General features: G+C 41.0%; 1 protein-coding gene across 1 annotated transcript in view; it reads left to right on the forward strand.

Moving 5' to 3' along the window:
- The window catches only part of LOC134754137 (titin), a 147,416-nt gene that overhangs the window by 22,375 nt on the left and 106,459 nt on the right, over positions 1 to 18,582 (forward strand). Inside the window, exons 2-12 of the mRNA XM_063690216.1 lie at positions 5,868 to 7,530; positions 7,939 to 8,168; positions 8,296 to 9,660; positions 9,737 to 11,593; positions 11,674 to 11,817; positions 13,123 to 13,524; positions 13,808 to 14,206; positions 14,292 to 14,687; positions 14,777 to 15,577; positions 15,668 to 15,919; positions 16,018 to 18,521. Of these exons, the coding sequence (XP_063546286.1) occupies positions 5,868 to 7,530; positions 7,939 to 8,168; positions 8,296 to 9,660; positions 9,737 to 11,593; positions 11,674 to 11,817; positions 13,123 to 13,524; positions 13,808 to 14,206; positions 14,292 to 14,687; positions 14,777 to 15,577; positions 15,668 to 15,919; positions 16,018 to 18,521 (10,013 nt within the window). The remainder of the gene's footprint in view (positions 1 to 5,867; positions 7,531 to 7,938; positions 8,169 to 8,295; positions 9,661 to 9,736; positions 11,594 to 11,673; positions 11,818 to 13,122; positions 13,525 to 13,807; positions 14,207 to 14,291; positions 14,688 to 14,776; positions 15,578 to 15,667; positions 15,920 to 16,017; positions 18,522 to 18,582) is intronic.

Consider the following 18,582-nt stretch of genomic DNA (forward strand, 5'->3'; position numbering starts at 1 on the left):
GTCACCAGGCTGTATCTCATGAACCGTGATAGCTAGACAGTTGAAATTTTCACACATGATGTATTTCTGTTGCCGCTATAACAACAAATACTAAAAACAGAATAATATAAATATTTAAATGGGGCTCCCATACAACAAACGTGATTTTTTTGCTGTTTTTTCCGTAATGATACGGAACCCTTCGTGCGCGAGTCCGACTCGCACTTAGCCGGTTTTATTTATCTGGAAACGACCATAAAGTATTTTTTCTTTAAGTACTTAATTTTATCTGTAGTGCAGTAGAAGGTTATTCTAATTGTTTGCAATATTGAGGGCACTCTATCCAGAGTTTCGGTGTGGGGCCGGGACAATTTAGTGCGATTCAACCCCACCAAGACACAAGTTTGCGCGTTTACCGCTAAGAAAACCCCATTTACCGTGGTCCCACAGTTCGAAGGCACAGCCCTTACCATGTCAGGGAGTATTGGGATCCTCGGTGTCGACATCTCCAGTGACGTCCAATTCCGTAGCCACCTGGAAGGGAAGGCTGATCTGGCATCCAAAAAACTCGGTGTGCTCAATAAAGCACGGCGATACTTTACTCCGGGGCAAAGACTGCTGCTATATAAATCGCAAGTCAGACCCCATATGGAGTACTGCTGTCACCTTTGGGCAGGAGCACCTGGATGCCAGCTTGGACCCTTCGACTCAGTCCAAAGGCGCGCTGTACGAATCGTCGATGATCCCAAACTCACAAGCGGTATCGAACCTTTAAGTCTAAGGAGAGACTTCGCCTCCTTGTGTGTGTTCTACCGCTTGTACAATGGGCTGTGCTCTGAAGAATTGTTTGACATGATGCCAACGGCCGCTTTCTATCACCGCACCGCTCGCCATCGGCAGGGTGTTCATCCTCACACCCTAGCACCTAAATGGTCGCGTACTGTGCGGTTTAAGAGGAATTTCCTCCCGCGTACGCTTCGGCTGTGGAATGAGCTCCCTGCCGAGGTTTTCCTGAGGGGCTACAGTATGGGGTTCTTCAAAAAAGGAGTGTACAGGTTTTTAAAGGGTCGGCAACGCGCGTGTAATATCTCTGGTGTTGCAGGCGTTCATAGGCTACGGTAACTGCTTACCATCAGGCGGGCCGTATGCTTGATTGCCACCGACGTGGTATAAAAAAAAAAAAAGCGACTATGTTGTTTGAATGCTGCATGAAAGGGATGTGTGATCATCGTCAGTGTGCCTAGTGGGCAAAGATTATCTTTATAAGATTTAATCAATACATTAATCAAACCGTAACGTGCGTCCACGAAAATGGTTATAGTAATAAGATACGAGCTTCGTGCACCAAAATAGCCGCGTGAAACGGACCGACGCAGTGACTCACGCGCGCGCTCGACAACGAAATGAGCTAACCTTATGACCCATTTATTGCCAACTAAGAAAAAAGTGACCTAACTTACAGGATAGTCTTAAAAAAAATTGTTTTGATACTTTGTTTATTTTTATCTTACCCCTACGAACTTTTATACCTCTTTTTTTGGCTGATGGTACGCAGTCACCGGAGCCTATGGACGCCTGCAACACCAGAGATATTATATGCGCGTTGCCGACCCTTTAAAAAACCTGTACATTCCTTTTTTGACGTACCATAACACACTGGATGTCTGCACTTATAAACCCCCATTCAGGGGATATATAGGTATATTTTTTAAATTAAGGTAGTGTGTAAAAAAATAGTTTTAGTACCTAGCTTTGAAACACCGTGTCTGAATAAAGAAATTATTTATTATTATTATTTTGATTTTTTGTTTCATATTTCTCCTTTTTCAAGGGAGGTTTGTTTATTATACGGGCCATGGCCAAGTATAATAAATATTTGCAAACATTACAGTGTGTCGGATATAGTAGATGAGGTCAAAAACTTCCTGGTTATAAGGCATGTGTTTAACATTGTGGCTTTTTGTAGTGTTCCTATAACGTGAGTGGGGATCTGTAGGATTTCAGGCTATTGTTTAAGGTTTTGGGGATTACTCCTGTTGTGGAAATTATTATAGGTACTATATGTACTGTATTCGCATGCCACTGTCGTTTAAGTTCTATGGCCAAGTCTTGATATTTCGTTAATTTGTCATTAAGTGTTGATTGTTTGGGATGGCTATATCAATAATATATATGGTTTTATTACCTTTATCAAATAATGTGATGTCGGGTCTATTGAAGTGAATAGTTTTATCTGTCATAATTGTTCTGTCCCAGTATAGTTTATATTGTTGGCTTTCAAGTACTATGGATGGTTTATATTTATAATATGGCTGTTGTTTTTCAATGAATTTGTGTTTGTGGGCTAAATACTGATGAACTATGGCAGCAACCTGATCGTGACGGTGTTTGTAGTCTGTTTGAACTATTGCTTTACATGCGCCTGTTATATGTTGGATGGTTTCGGCAGCACCATTGCAATGTCTGCATGAGTCAGTCAGTCGGTCTAAGTTTTTAGTGATGTGTTTTCTATAGTTCCGTGTGGCTATTACTTGGTCCTGTATTGCTAGCATAAATGCTTCGGTTTCCGGAAAGAGTTCGCCTCTTTTTAACCAAGTGTTTGATAGGTCTTTGTCTACATAAGCTTGTCCAAGGTCGGCGTGATGTCTTCCGTGTAGTGACTTCTAGGTTATAGTGGACTGGGAATAGATTTGCAGGAAGTGAATTCCACTCCTTAGCCGTTCGCATGATAAAGCTGGATGCATAGCTTAGTACGAATCAGTGGCAAATAAGTAACTACACGTGGGTGAAACGCAAGTCCGCGTCTAGTCCCACGGGTTGCAGAAAGGAGATGGGGGGATTCGATTATGTAATCACATCGCACACTCCGCGAAATGTATCGTGTAGAATACCGATAAGCAAGCTACCTTTCTACTGAAATGTTACATTCTGATTAAATTAGTGTGATAAAGCTCCAAAAAAATGTCTACATACATTCTACGTGACATGTACTCCAAAAAAATGAACTGTCATAGGTACCACCATTGGAAGCGAGAGGTACCTATAAAAGCAAGCATTAAGAGGATACGGGAGCTGAGATTTAAATATTTTAGGTGAATATATCCGTCTCGCTAACGGAAGCGGCTCCTAAAACTAGTGCGATAAGAACAACGCCAGGTTAGGCGAAAAATCCCGCGTAAAAATACTAAAAATCTCAAAAAACGAAGTTATGTACTCGACTGTTTCCACCTCCAATACGCCTCCAAATGTAACGAAATTTTTAGATTTAATGGTAATGAAATTATCTGTGTCGGACTGTTTTTCTTTTCAGGCTAATTGATGTCAGATGTCAGTTTTGAATACCATACTTCTCTTTGCGGCCTAGTAAATGATGATGAAATGAGTGAGTTGAAGTGCTCTAACGCCTTAAAAAATAAAAATCCACGGAGGAAACAGTCGAGTACATTGGTTATGTTTGTATGGAGATATGACCACTCCTGTTGCCTCTTAAAAATACTTATTTAAATTAGTAAAATTCGAAAAAACAAACCTGAGTATAGTATACTGCAAATTTTTAACGGCACAGTTTCATTCATTTACTAGGCCAATTTAAAAGACCAGCAATGCAAGCCAAAGCATTTGATCCCGTTTCTACTACAATTAATAATAATTGTGGCTTATTAGAAATGTGCTCTTCCTTTAAACCGGAACTACTTGTAAATGCTGTACAATAATAAATAAATAAGCTTTTTATCTAAAAGAGAATCATTGGAGAGTTAACATTATATCGATAAATTTATTAGTGTTTTTTTTTGTTTTGAGAAATTTAATTAATACAAACTTGTTACGAGTAAATTTAGACAATTTTTAAAAGTACTTATAGCTTATAGCTATGTAGAAAACCATAAACGTGTCGGTTTTACTTTTTAGTGAAACCGACAGGTTTAGTAGGTTTAACAAATTGTTTGAAATAACTATTAACCTTTTGGCATTGGGAACAAAATAGACTTTCGTTCATTAGTTTTTTTTTACATTTTTGTCTCACTTTCGTACTCTGAAAACTGCATTTTATGGCCCATATACTGTTCTGCTAGTTGCAGTTGCCAGCTGTCCATCCAGAAGTAAATGCACATAAACAGGTCATTTGTTAGTAGCTTGTTTTTCAGTAGTATCACATTCCTATTTCCTTTGAGTTTTTTAAAAGCGCATATTACAGCATTCAGTTAAAAAGGAATTAAACTAAACTAAACCAGGGCCGTGTTGCATAATAAACTACAACTAATATTACAAGCGGAACTCCTTTTCTAATAAGTGAAATTGGAAAAGGAGTTCCGTTTGTAATATTGTAGTTTATTATGCAACACGGCCCAGCTAATATATTTTTCCCCTCACTAGCTCGGAAAGTTGTCTTTTATCCTTTAAAAAAAGCGGGGAAAAACGCATTTTATCCACTAGTGGAGAAAGTAATTTGACCTTGGATGGAGCGTGTTTAAGTAGCTTGACAGATAACCAAATGTAAAACGCTCATAATAATCGATAGCTCGTTCGATATTAATTCTCATTAAACAAAGTGTTTGAGAATCTAATAAAAAATACCAAATTTAGCTTTATTTAATGATTTTATGTCATCAGAAACGTTTATTTTTTAATCTTGTTTTAAAGGATAAAAGACGGCTTTCCGAGCTAGTGAGGGGAAAATGTATTTTACTTCTCTTGTGTTGAAACACTCGCTACGCTCAGGATTCTATTTTAGAAACACTCGCTTCGCTCGTGGTTCAACTATAGAATCCTTATGCTTGCTGGTGTTTCAATTACACACTCGCGGGTAAAATACAACTTTGCACCCTTGTATAACAAATATCTATTTAAATCATGTTTACTAAATCTATTTAGTCATTGTCTTTTTGATGTCTTAGTAAGCATATTTAGTTTTTCGAACATGAGGAGTTGAGGAGTGAGGGTTCTCTCGACGAAGTATTGAATTTTGCTCCCACGCAATACATTCTACTCGTACTACTGTTTATTACATGTGGATTTTTGGTTTTGCTTTCAATTAGCTACAGGTACTTGCTGAACTTGCTATCTTGATATTATATGATTTTACCGTAGTAATTCGACTAACTACACCTGCTGCAACCTGCAACAAATATTTCGATACATAAGACTTTTCAAGTGCGCAATGTTTGTTTGTTTGTTTGATGCCGGTTCGAAGGCATATTGTAATAAAATACAATTACGGTGTATCTCTAGGGAGCATTTCTCACACATAAAGATTTCATGTGGATGGTTTCTAAGGGCCACTTGCATCATCCTACTAACCCGGGGTTAACCCGTTAAACCGTTAACCCAGTGTCAAATTGTTCTGGTATCCATAGTAACTCCAGGTTTAACCGAATAACCCCAGGTAAGATGGTGCAAGTGGCGCTAAATAATTTTGCTAAACCAACTAACTATTATTCTTTAGATGAAAACTTGATATTTTTAACTGAGAGCACCATATTCTCTAAGTTTATTAAGATCTGTTTTTAATAATTATTGTGTGTTTTATTTATAATTATGTTACTTTTAAGTATAGTAATTCGTAAGATACCTCAAATTAATTATAGTAAACATAATAGTTTTTAATGACTCACGGATAGTTTCACTAGACTTATATTGACCGGGATATAAAAGGTAATCACGGTATATATCCCGGTCCATATAAGTATAGTAAACATCTCTTATAATAGGTACCTACTCAATTAGCTAGACTGCTAGAGCAAGCGAAGCCAAGTCCATATTTAATATATTTATTCACTGCTGTGTGTGCGACTGTTGCAAGTTGAATCATCAAATCATTATGGTCCTTGATCACCATGATGTAAAATCCGATAGCAAAAATATTATTAGAGATTTCTCTTTTGTTGCAGTAGAGAGCGCTGGAGACCGGCTGGCCATCACTTCAGGCAGACCCGGTGAGCCCTCGCCGCCGATATTCGAGCAAATCTTCAAAAATGCGAGATTTGCGCAAGGCGGTAATGCAAAATTCGAAGGAAAACTTAGGGGTAATCCTACGCCAGTAGTTTCATGGACGAGAAAGAAAGCACCATTGGTAGAATGTAATAAATATAGTATGAGCTACAACGAACAGACAGGTGATGTGTCGTTACTTATCAAGCAGATAGGGCCTGGCGACGAGGGCGAGTATACTTGTACAGCGCGCAATCAGTATGGCGAAGCCATCTGCTCCGTATACATCCAGCCCGAGGGCGTGGCTATGCCCGCGCAGCAGGCCTCCCAGCAGCAGAGTTATCGACACGTTAGTGAGAGCGTCGAACACAAATCCTACGGCACGCAAGGATTCACATCCGACCAGTCCCGACAGACTCAGAAAGTGGCTTACACTAACGGCACTTCTGACTATTCCTCTTCAGAAGATTTCAAAGTAGATACGTTCGAATATAGACTCTTGAGGGAAGTATCATTCAGAGAGACTATCACCAGAAGATACGTGGGCGAAAGTGACATTCAAATGAGCACCGAAATCGATAGAACATTAGGGGCCGTTGCCCCACCAAAGATAGCTCAGAAGCCCAGAAACTCAAAACTCCAGGAAGGTGCCGACGCGCAGTTCAACGTACAGTTGTCGGGCAACCCCAGGCCACGGGTAACGTGGTTCAGAAATGGGCAGAGGCTAGTTAACTCGAACAAATATGAAATCATAACTACACATAACCAGACCACACTTAGAGTTAAGAATACGCAAAAGTCTGATTCGGGCCACTACACATTATTGGCTGAAAACCCCAATGGATGCATTGTAACATCAGCTTACCTTGCCGTAGAATCGCCACAAGAAACTTACGTGCAGGATCACAAATCACAATATATTATGGATACTCAGCAAACAGAGACTGAAGAAAGAGTAGAAATAGTTGAGAAAGCTCTCGCTCCGCAATTCGTTAAGGTCTGCCAAGATCGAGATGTAACAGAAGGGAAATTGACGCGATTCGATTGCCGCGTCACGGGCAGACCTTACCCTGAAGTCACGTGGTTCATTAACGATAGACAAATCCGAGACGATTGTAATCATAAGATATTAGTAAACGAGTCAGGTAATCATGCGCTTATGATAACAAACGTCGATCGAAGTGACAGCGGTGTAGTCACGTGTGTCGCCCGCAACAAGAGCGGCGAGACATCCTTCCAGTGCCGACTGAACGTCATCGAGAAGGAGCAAGTGGTAGCCCCCAAGTTCGTCGAACGTTTCAGCACGCTAAGCGTACGTGAAGGCGAACCTGTGGCGCTGAATGCACGAGCAGTTGGCACACCTACACCGCGGATCACATGGCAGAAGGACGGCGTTCCGATTATACCCAATCCAGAATTACGAATTAATACCGATGGTGGGACCTCGACACTGGACATCCCTCGAGCCAAGGCGTCGGATGCGGCATGGTATCAGTGCACCGCCCAGAACGTCGCAGGTTCCACCGCCACTCGGGCAAGGCTCTACGTGGAAGTTCCCAAGGAGCCTCCGCCCGAACAAAAGCGTCTGCACTTACCGCGGCCAACAAGGATAATCGAACCAGAGTAAGTACAACTATTAAAACGTATAAATTTTCTCAAACCTTGAAGATGTCTATTTTTACAAGCTTTTATTTAACTTGCCCTGTTAGTATGCATGTGTGTATGTTAATTTGTTAGTTTGGGTTAATTCTTGGAAGCTAAATTTGACCCACTTCCCGATTTCCGGTTAAGCTGAAAATTTGCATACATAATATGTAAATCGGATGACAATGCAATATTATGATGACATGGTGCCGATCTGACGATGGAGACAGGAGGAGGCCATGGGAACTCTGTGATAAAACAACGCAAACTAATTGAGTTAGTTGTCTGTGGAAAAAAGTACATCCAGCTATATGTATAAGCTTGTACCAAAAAATATTTTTTGCCAAAAACTTATTTCTCTAATTTAATTATTATTTTTATTTCTAGGCCTGCTCCTGGACCAGAGATTATTTACTTAAGGCACGTGGAAAGGGCACGACCTTATGTTCCTCCGGGTGAGGAAGACCGAGTTTATCCTCCACCACAGTTTATCGTGCCATTGAAGAGTGTATCACAGATGGAAGGTGGCAAGGTTCACTTTGAAACGAGAATAGAACCGGTCGGCGACCCAACGATGAAGATAGAATGGTTGAGAAATGGACAAAGTATCGAAGCTAGTAAGTATTTAAGTATGCGGTAGTCTTTTACGATATATTTTGTAAATTAGTAATTATTATTAATTTACTGCTTACTGTTTTTATTTCTTGATTTCGCGTTTCTCAACATATAATAAATTGGTTCCAGGTTCAAGATTCACGTCAATATTCAAGTTTGGATACATTTCTCTAGATATGCTCAGTCTTAACATTCAAGATAGTGGAGAATACACATGCCGAGCTGTCAGTGCAACCGGTATGGCCGAGACTAAAGCAATGTTGCAAGTTACACCTAGAGCAACTATTGAAAGGACTAGCCAACACCCGGAAAGTCTTCAATATATTCAACAATTAGAAGATTACTCTAGATATCAGCACCAAGAGTCGGTTGAAGAAAATATTTCACAGAGGCCTCAATTTATCAGGCCTTTGCAAGAACTTGGTGAACTCCAAGAAGGCAGAAACGCTCACTTTGAAGCTCAATTGACGCCGGTCAGCGACTCGCACATGAGAGTGGAGTGGTACAAAGACGGACGTCCGATTACAGCCAGCTCGCGAATCACGTCAATCTTCAACTTCGGTTACGTCTCCCTTAACATCATGCACCTACGGGCTGAAGATGCAGGTTCGTACACAGTTAGAGCTGTAAACAAACTGGGCGAAGCCGTCAGCACCGCTTCGATCAAAGTAGCGGCAAGGAGCACGGTCACCTCAGATCTCGGCATACCAGAGCAAAGACGCTATATAGAAAAAACAGAACAATTAGAAGCATATCAGCAACAGCAACATGTTAAATATTATCAAGAAGTACCTGAAAGTACACAACGACCAGAATTCAAAACACCTATTAAAGATCAGCTGAACGTTAAGGAAGGTGGATTTGCCCATTTCGAAGCTCGTCTCGAGCCGGTGGGCGACTCTACCTTGAGGGTAGAATGGTTAAAGGACGGACGTCCTGTAGAAGCCAGTTCAAGAATAACGACATTCTTCAACTTTGGATATGTAGCACTAACAATTAAGTCGGTGACTGTACATGATGTTGGTCATTACACCTGCCGAGCCTACAATGCTCTCGGACAGGCTACTACTAGTGCCCAGTGCACTATTGTAACCAAGAAAGATATTATTGCGGAATCGCAACACCCAGGAGGTCTCGAGAAGATTCAACATCTAGAGGATACAAGCAGATACACTAAGCGATCTGAAGAAGAAGTGAGAGTAGCACAGAAACCTCGCTTCCTAGGACCTTTGAAAGGCACAAATAAAATTGTAGAAGGGCAAAGTGCCCATTTCGAAGCGAGAGTGGAGCCTCAGAGTGACTTGACTATGTCTGTGGAATGGTATTTCAATGGAAAGCAAATCAAACAAGCTAACCGTACTCAGACTTACCACGACTTCGGATACGTTGCGTTAGATATATCCAGCGTTCGAGCTGACGATTCCGGAACGTACACTGTTGTAGCTCGCAACGCTGCTGGAGAAGCTCAGTTGACCACTTCAATGGTAGTAGAAAGTAAGTATCCCGTAATATTGTTTACCTTTATATTATTATTATTTGAAATATAAAACTAACTTTTTTTTTATTGCAGCACGGTCCAGTATTGATACATCAAGTATTCATCGTGGCCTATACGAGAAAACACGCCACCTTGAAGAGTCTAAATTTGTGGAACCAATGTATCAAATTGAAGAAATTTCAAAGTCGAAACCCATTTTCGTACAGCCGCTATCAGATCCAGCGCCTGTATCAGAAGGTAAAAATATCCATCTCGAATGCAGATTGGAACCTATGGGTGATCCTACAATGAGAGTCGAATGGTTCCACAATGGAAGGGCTGTGACCGTCGGTTCCAGATTTAAGACTTATTATGACTTTGGTTTTGTGGCACTAGACATTATTCACGCTACATCTACTGACACCGGTGAATATACAGTAAGAGCAGTCAACCACTTAGGCTCAGCTCACACCTCAGCGCTGGTACGAGTCATCGAAAGATCAGATATTCTGACTGAGACTCAGAACGAACAAGCTGTCGAACAAATTCAAATGCTCGAGGATGCTGCTCGCAGAAGTAGGCAAGTTCAAGAAGACATAACAGTAATGCAGGCACCACAATTTTCAAGATCGCTGCACAACATTGAAACCATTGAGGGAACAAACGTACATCTGGAATGTCGATTGCAACCAGTTGGCGACCCGACCATGAGAGTGGATTGGTTCTGCAATGGCAGACCGATTAAGACTGGCCACAGATTTAGACCAGCTTATGAATTCGATTATGTAGCTCTTGATCTCTTAAGCGTGTACCCCGAAGATTCCGGAGTTTACACTTGCCAGGCAACAAACCAGCTCGGTGAAACTGTTACTTCTTGTGCGCTACGCGTTATTGCAAAGAAGGACCTTATTTTTGAGTCACAGCATCCATCAGGCCTCGAGAAGATTCAGTACCTCGAAGATGCTTCTCGTTATAAGAAGTCCGAAATGATTGACGAGACTATTAATATCAAACCACAATTTGTGACTAAGCCCAAATCAATAGAAAATGTCGTAGAAGGGCATAACGTCCACTTCGAGTGTAAATTGGAACCAGTAACTGATTCTAATCTAAAAGTGGAATGGTTTAAGAATGGTCAACCCGTTACTATTGGACACCGGTTCAGACCAATTCACGACTTTGGTTATGTAGCCTTAGATATCATTGACTTAATTGCAGAAGACTCCGGAGTATACACCTGCAGAGCAGTTAATCATGTCGGAACCGACGAAGTCAGCTGTAGGCTTTCTTGCCGTGGAACAGCAGACATTATTAGGGGTACACAAAACGAAGCCGGCCTGGAACAGATTCAGCATCTAGAAGATCGAACTAAATATCACAGATCAGACATGGTCGATGAAATTACAACCCAGGCACCTATTTTCACAACATCGCTGAAGAATATTGAAATCAAGGAAGGTCAGCGTGCGCATTTCGAATGTAGATTGATTCCAGTTTCTGATCCTACCATGAAAGTTGAATGGTACCATAACAACAGGCCTCTTAAGAGTGGTTCCAGGTTCACGGAGACCAACAACTTCGGGTTTGTTGCTCTCGACATCATGTCTTGTTTACCAGAGGACTCTGGAACTTACACTTGCAGAGCTATCAATGCACTGGGTGAAGCCGTTACCTCTGGAATTGCTATTGTACATTCCAAGAAATCAATTTATTTGGAGTCACAGCATGAAGGAGCTTTGGGTAGGCTCAACCAGCTAGAAGATACATCAAGATACCAGAGGCACAGTGCCCAAGATGAATTTATAACTCAGGCTCCGGTATTTACAATGCCCATGAAAGATATTAAGGTAGCCGAAAACCAGGCTGCACACTTTGAAGCTAGGCTTATTCCTGTAGGTGACCCGAAACTTCGAGTTGAATGGTTGCGCAATGGGGTCCCTATCGAAGCTTGTAAGTATTTATAAGTATAAAAGTTATTTATACCATGTACATTTTACTTAAAATATTCATAAACTACTTTTTGTTAATAGCTAACCGCTTGACGACAATGCATGACTTCGGGTACGTCGCTCTAAATATGAAATACGTTAACCCTGAGGACTCTGGAACTTACACTTGCCGGGCTATAAATGAGCAGGGTGAGGCTGTGACATCCTCGACCTTGTTCGTACAATGTAAGTATTATACACTTGTTCGTTTTACTTGCAAAGTTGCTTTTGTTAGAAACTCCTTTAACTGTAATATTTAACGTTCGTTTCACATTTTAATTGTATTTGATACTCTTTTTAGAGAATCATCACTCACTTAAATCACATCATTGAGTAAAATTTTATAACAACAAACAATCCGAACCGATACGAAATGAAAGAAACAACCCTTTAGGTGGGCCAGGACAGATTCGTATTAAGGCAGTTGGGTTTTAGGCCAGAATCTAAGTAAGTACGACTCTGTTGAGGTCTGATTTGCTATAGGTATGTTTCTGAATAAAGCAGTTTCGACATACGACTTATGATATGGAAGTCACTTTCTCTTTAAACCAATTTCTGAGTAGGACAGATTCGAATAAAGGGGTCCCGTGACATGACAGTACTACGTCAGATTGGTAACGAGTTGGATTAGGACTAATGCAGTTTCTTATCTCATCCGATTAGCAACGATTCGATTAAGAAATTGAACAGAATCTTTTAATGATGAATAACGTCACACTAAATCAATAGGTAGGTAGGTTAGGTTCGTTAGGTTGCTTTAGATGCCCGAAGGGCAAACCGCCGAGAAATAGAAGCCCCGCATAGCGGGGCTCCGTCGACTCAGGGTAAGAAGGAAATGTTCAATGGACAAGTATCTATTTTGGCATAATGGTACATAATATTGTCTTCGGTTACCGCGATAGTTACTCATGAAATAAAACTATGAAAACGGATTATATCGCGTATATTGAATTTATAATACATCCCACAGGATGTATTATAAATTCAATATACGCGATATAATCCGTTTTCATAGTTTTATTTCATAATGGTACATATTTTGTGGATAATTTTTTAATTTTTTTTTATAACAGAATCCGATCAACATCGAATCGGTCGTACTCGGAATTACACATACTAAGATTCCAATATGTAATTTTCTGTCCTACTCAGAATTCGGCATAATGAGAATCTGAAGTGCTAGGAATTTGAGATTTTAATAACCTAACATTTTAGGAACTCGGATAACTTAGAAAATGCCCTATTCATAATCAAACCTATTTAGAATCCGAATTAAATAGAAACCGGCAACCTTAGAGTCGTACTTACTCAGATTAAGGCCTAAACCTCAACTGATTTAATACGAATCTGTCCTGGCCCGCCTAAAGGGAAACAACGACTTAAGTATTCAAGAGAGTACAAGTAGAATGAATGCAGAAAAAAAGCTCCGTTTCCAGCAAAGATTTCATTTCAAAAATAATACTAAGTTATCAATTTTAATTACTTTTGCAGCAAAAGCATCACTCCAATTTGAATCACAACACGAAAGTGCCTTAGAAAAGATTCAACAACTGGAAGGCGCAACCCGTTACCAGCGCAGAGAGGAAGTTGATATTGCTATCAACCAGGCGCCTAGATTTGTTACTCAACTTAACGGACCTTCAAAACTAGTTGAGAGCCAAAGCGCTCATTATGAGTGCAGAATCGAGCCATACCCAGACCCGAACATGCGCGTCGAATGGTACTTCAACGGCAAGGTCCTTCAGAGTGGTCATCGCTACCGCACTTCGTATGATTTTGGTTTCGCAGCTCTTGACATCCTTCAAGTATACGGTGAAGATTCTGGCGAGTACACATGCAAAGTCATCAATAACTTGGGCCAAGCTACTTCTTCAATCAAGTTAAGCGTTCAATGTAAGTATATAGCACAAATAGGTTAGTTCGGATACGGAAAAAAGAAGGAATCAATTTGTTATAAAATATACAAAAATATATTAACAAAACAAAAGGTAATCACGGTCTATATCCCGGTCACTATAAGTCTAGTGAAAAATATATTTGTTAGGACTCATATTTATACATCGATTGAGCATATCACAGCATTTTTCGTCCTTATTGACTTCATATCCTCATACAAAATCTTAATGACGAAATAAATAAATACGAGTATTATACCTCTGTTACCATTTACTTGCAGCTAAGGAATCTATAATCAGAGACACGCAACACGAAAGCGCACTGGAGAAGATACAATACCTCGAGGACGAGAGCAGAAATAAGCGCATCGTCCGCGATGAGAGTTTTGTGGCTGAGAAGCCTCAGTTTGGCAAACCACTCAAAAATATTCATGTGGCTGAGGGCCACCCAGTCCACCTGGAAGCAACACTTACACCAGTCAACGATCCAACCATGCGTGTAGAGTGGTATTGCAACGGCAGGCCGGTCGCACAGGGCCATAGATTCAAGACTACGTACGACTTTGGTTATGTGGCACTTGATGTTCTTTATGCTTATTCCGAAGACACCGGCACTTATATGTGCAAGGCTACAAATGCCGTCGGTGAAGCAGTTACTACAAGCTCGGTAAAAGTTGATGGTAAGTAACATTAGGATTAATACTGATCATTCTTCTCACTTAAGCTTTAGTCTGTACACTGCTTACTTAACTTTCTTCTTTCTAGCTAAAGCTGGTCTTTACCTCGATACCTTGGATGAGCAAAGGTTGAAAAAAATACAAGAACTTGAACGATTTGAAAGACCGAAAGCGGTTGAAGAGGAAAAACCTGGTCAACGACCGGTGTTCCTTACGGCTCTAACTAGTCTAGAACATTTGAAAGAAGGAGATAGGGCTCACTTTGAATGTAGAGTTGAGCCAATTAACGATCCCGATTTGGAAATCGAGTGGTTCCTTAACGGTAAAAAGATTAGAGCTGGTCACAGATATAGAACGACTCATGACTTTGGTTATGTCGCTTTAGATATTCTTTATACTTATTCTGAAGACTCTGGCACTTACATGTGCAAAGCTACCAACAAGCTGGGTGAAGCGGTTAACACTTGTACTATGAAGGTTGCAGGTATGTTTATATATGTATGCGTTTATATCCTACTATAACTTTGATGTGCTATTAAAAGGTAACAGACACTTAATAAATAATCGTTGCAGGTCATAGAAGTATCATCCTGGACACGCAACATCCCAATGGCCTTGAGAAGATTAGGCAATTAGAGGCACAAGGTCATCACACCAGGATGGAAATTGAAGAGCCCACGATCAGTGTACCTAGGTTCGTCACTGAGCTTAGAGGAACAACTCATGTATATGAAGGCCAAACTGCGCATTTCGAATGCCAGGTTGAGCCCATTCATGATCCCAACTTGCGTATTGAATTTTATCATAATGGTAAAGCCCTGCAATCTGCCTCACGGTTCCATATCACTTTTGATTTTGGTTATGTGTCTTTGGATATCCAGCACTGTGTGCCAGAAGATGCAGGTGAATATTCTGTAAAAGCAATTAACGCTCTCGGACAGTGCACGTCCGCCATATCCATGACAGTAACCGCAAAAGGCAGTATTATAATGGAATCACAACGTCCCGAGGGTCTGGAAAAGATCCGGGAACTAGAATCTGTGGAGCCGTTCAAGCGGCCTGAAATTCCAGAACCGGTCACAAGGCAAAGACCCGTATTTACTCAGCCACTTCAGAACATTGATAACATACAAGAAGGACAAACAGCACACTTTGACTGCCGCCTTATCCCAGTCGGGGATCCGACTCTTAAGGTGGAATGGTTCAGAAACGAGAAGCTCATCGAAGATAGCTCCAGGATCACTAAGACCCACGATTTTGGTTACGTATCAATGACTATTACTCACGTGCGTGACGAAGACGAGGGCGTGTACATGTGCAGAGCCTCAAACCTATTAGGAGAGGCAGTTACAACTGCTGCCATGAAAATTAAGAGTAAGTCTAATACTTAACAAATCAATGTTTATTTATTTATGTATCAAAGTTTTGCAGATTTCTAAAACACGCAACTATTTACATTTATAGCTAAGGCAGCCATCCAAATGGAAACTCAACATCCCGAGGGTATGAAAAAGATTCAACGTCTTGAAGAGCCTTCACAGAGAAGACCTGATGAACCTGAGAGAGAGTTTGAAAAGCCCATCTTTACTCAAGTTCTCACAGGGCCTTCGGAGTTGTGGGAAGGACAGCATGCTCACTATGAAGCGCGCGTGGTGCCAGTAGGCGATCCTAGCCTTCGATTTGAGTGGTACATCAATGGTGTTGAACTTAAAATGGGTAAGTAGCATTTTATTAGAAATGAATCTTTCTAACAATTATTCGAGTAAGTAGTTCGCTGTTGGTGATGTTTAGTGTAATGTTGTATTTTTTTACAGGATCAAGATTCCGTACAACGCATGACTTTGGTTTTGTAACTCTGGACATCAATTCCGTTGTCGCGGCAGACGCTGGTTTATACATGTGCAAAGCTATCAATAGAGCGGGTAGCACAGTGTCTTCGACATCCCTAAAAGTTAAAACAAAGTCTACTATTGTTGACCAAGCAATGCGCCCAGAATCTTGGGAACAGATTCAACTTAAAGAAGCTGCAATGAATAAGGTTCCTGAAATGTTTATAGACTCCGGTGTTCAACAAGCGCCGATCTTCACTACTCACTTAAAGAGTTACGACAAACTCGTTGAAGGTCAACATGTGTACCTCGAAGCTCAGGTGGAACCACGCACCGACCCGAACTTAAGGATAGAATGGTTTAAAAATGGAATGTCATTAACAACAGGTTCGAGAATCAAGAGCACATTTGACTTTGGCCTAGTGACACTGTCCATTAATGGTATTAGAATCGACGATTCAGGTATTTATACATGCAAAGCAACAAATCTAATGGGAGAGGCAGTTTCTACTTCGTCAATTAAAATTGAAGACCGTCATTGGCTCCTTGGAGAAACCCTTCATCCTGAATCATTGGATAGGATTGGGGCCTTGGAGCAACCTAAAGCTGCCAAACCAGAATCTCCTGAGCCAACTTACGAGATCCCAGTGTTTATCTCTCATTTAAATAATATCGTTTGCAAAGAAGGTGATAACATTCACTTCGAATGCAATGTCGAGCCATCTAGAGATCCTACACTGAAGATTGAATGGTTCTTCAACAATAAACCACTTCCTTCAGGTACCAGGTACAAGGCAACGCATGACTTCAGTTATGTGTCATTAGACGTCACACACACGTACGAAGAAGATTCTGGAATCTACACTTGCAAGGCTACTAATAGCAAGGGTTCGGCTACTACATCTGGTTCTTTGAGATGTACTGGAGATAAACATATTTACCTTGATACACAACATCCTCAGGGCAAATCTGGTTTGGAAGCCGTAGAACAGGCCGAAGAGGCCAGACAAGCAAAGGGTAGACGATCCTCCGTACCTGACGCAGACTATCCTAAGCCCGAGTGGGTCGTCCCTGTGGCTGCTGAGCATCAATTAGTCGAGGGTCAATCACTTCACCTTGAGGGCCAAGTTGAACCAAAGAATGACCCTAATCTGAAAATTGAATGGTATTTCAATGGTAAAGCATTACAACAGGCCTCGCGGTTCAAACTAACTAGTGATTTCGGATTTGTGACATTAGATTTAATTGATGTATATGAAAGAGACAGTGGTATTTACACATGTAAGGCTTTCAACAAAAAAGGAGAAGCATTTACCTCATCGACCGTCTTCTGTACCAGCAAGGCTAACCTTATTGAAGGAACACAACATCCAAAGGGAACTGAAGGACTTGAAAAGATTCAAAACCTTGAGGACTCTCTTCGAAGAGAACCCGGGCAGAAGCCTGATGACGATACTGGAAGGGCTCCTGAATTCACAACGGTATTCCAAGATATAGTAGATATTAGCGAGGGACAGATTGCCCATTATGAGGCTTCACTGATACCGACTGGTGACCAAACGATGGTCATCGAATGGTTCTACAATGGAAAAACAATTGAAGCGAGTCACCGTATTAGAACCGTATACGCTTTTGGTATGTGTGTTCTTGAAATTTTAGGCACCAAGACTACTGACTCTGGCACATACTCTTGCCGTGCTACTAACAAGTGGGGACAAGCTGAAATCAGTGTTAAACTGGAGTGCGTAGATAAGAGCAAGGGACAAAAACCGAGATTCACTACACATATTCAAAATGTCGAGGGCTTGAAAGACGGGCAATCGGCTCATTTCGAATGTACGGTAATACCTGTCGACGATCCCGACATGAAGATTGAATGGTATCACAATGGTCAACTTTTGCGTCATTCTACAAGGATCAAGACAGTATCTGATTTCGGATTTGTCGTGATGGACATAGCGTACACGCAGAACCACGATGCTGGAGAATACGTTTGCCGTGCGTACAACAAATATGGCGAGGACTTCACCAAAGCTACAATAAGTTGCTACAGTAGAAGCGGAGTTTACTTGGAGAGCTTGCAGCCTGATTCGCTAGCGAAAATCAGAGAGTTGGAGAATTTGCACGGCGCGCAGCAACAAGCACCTTCCACTCCGTCTGCTGAGCCACCGAAGTTCCTCACACAAATTCAAGACGTAACTAAACTGGTAGAGGGCCAGAGTGCTCACTTCGAAGCGAGATTGGTACCTGTTGATGACCCAGACCTTAAAGTTGAATGGTTTTATAACGGCAAGAAACTTCCCCATGGACATAGGTATAGAACATTCCATGACTTTGGCATCGTTATATTGGATATATTATACTGCTACGAAGAAAATTCTGGTGTGTACGAGTGTGTTGCGACCAACAAATTGGGCCGTGATTCAACTAAGGCTACGCTCAAATGCACATCAAAAGAGAACTTGATCTTGGACTCGCAACTCCCGCGGGTAAGTCATTTAAATGCATGCATACGTAACTATATATATTAATGAAAATTGATAATATTTG

Source organism: Cydia strobilella, chromosome Z (genome assembly GCF_947568885.1).
Source record: "Cydia strobilella chromosome Z, ilCydStro3.1, whole genome shotgun sequence".
NCBI classification, from domain to species: Eukaryota; Metazoa; Arthropoda; class Insecta; order Lepidoptera; family Tortricidae; genus Cydia; species Cydia strobilella.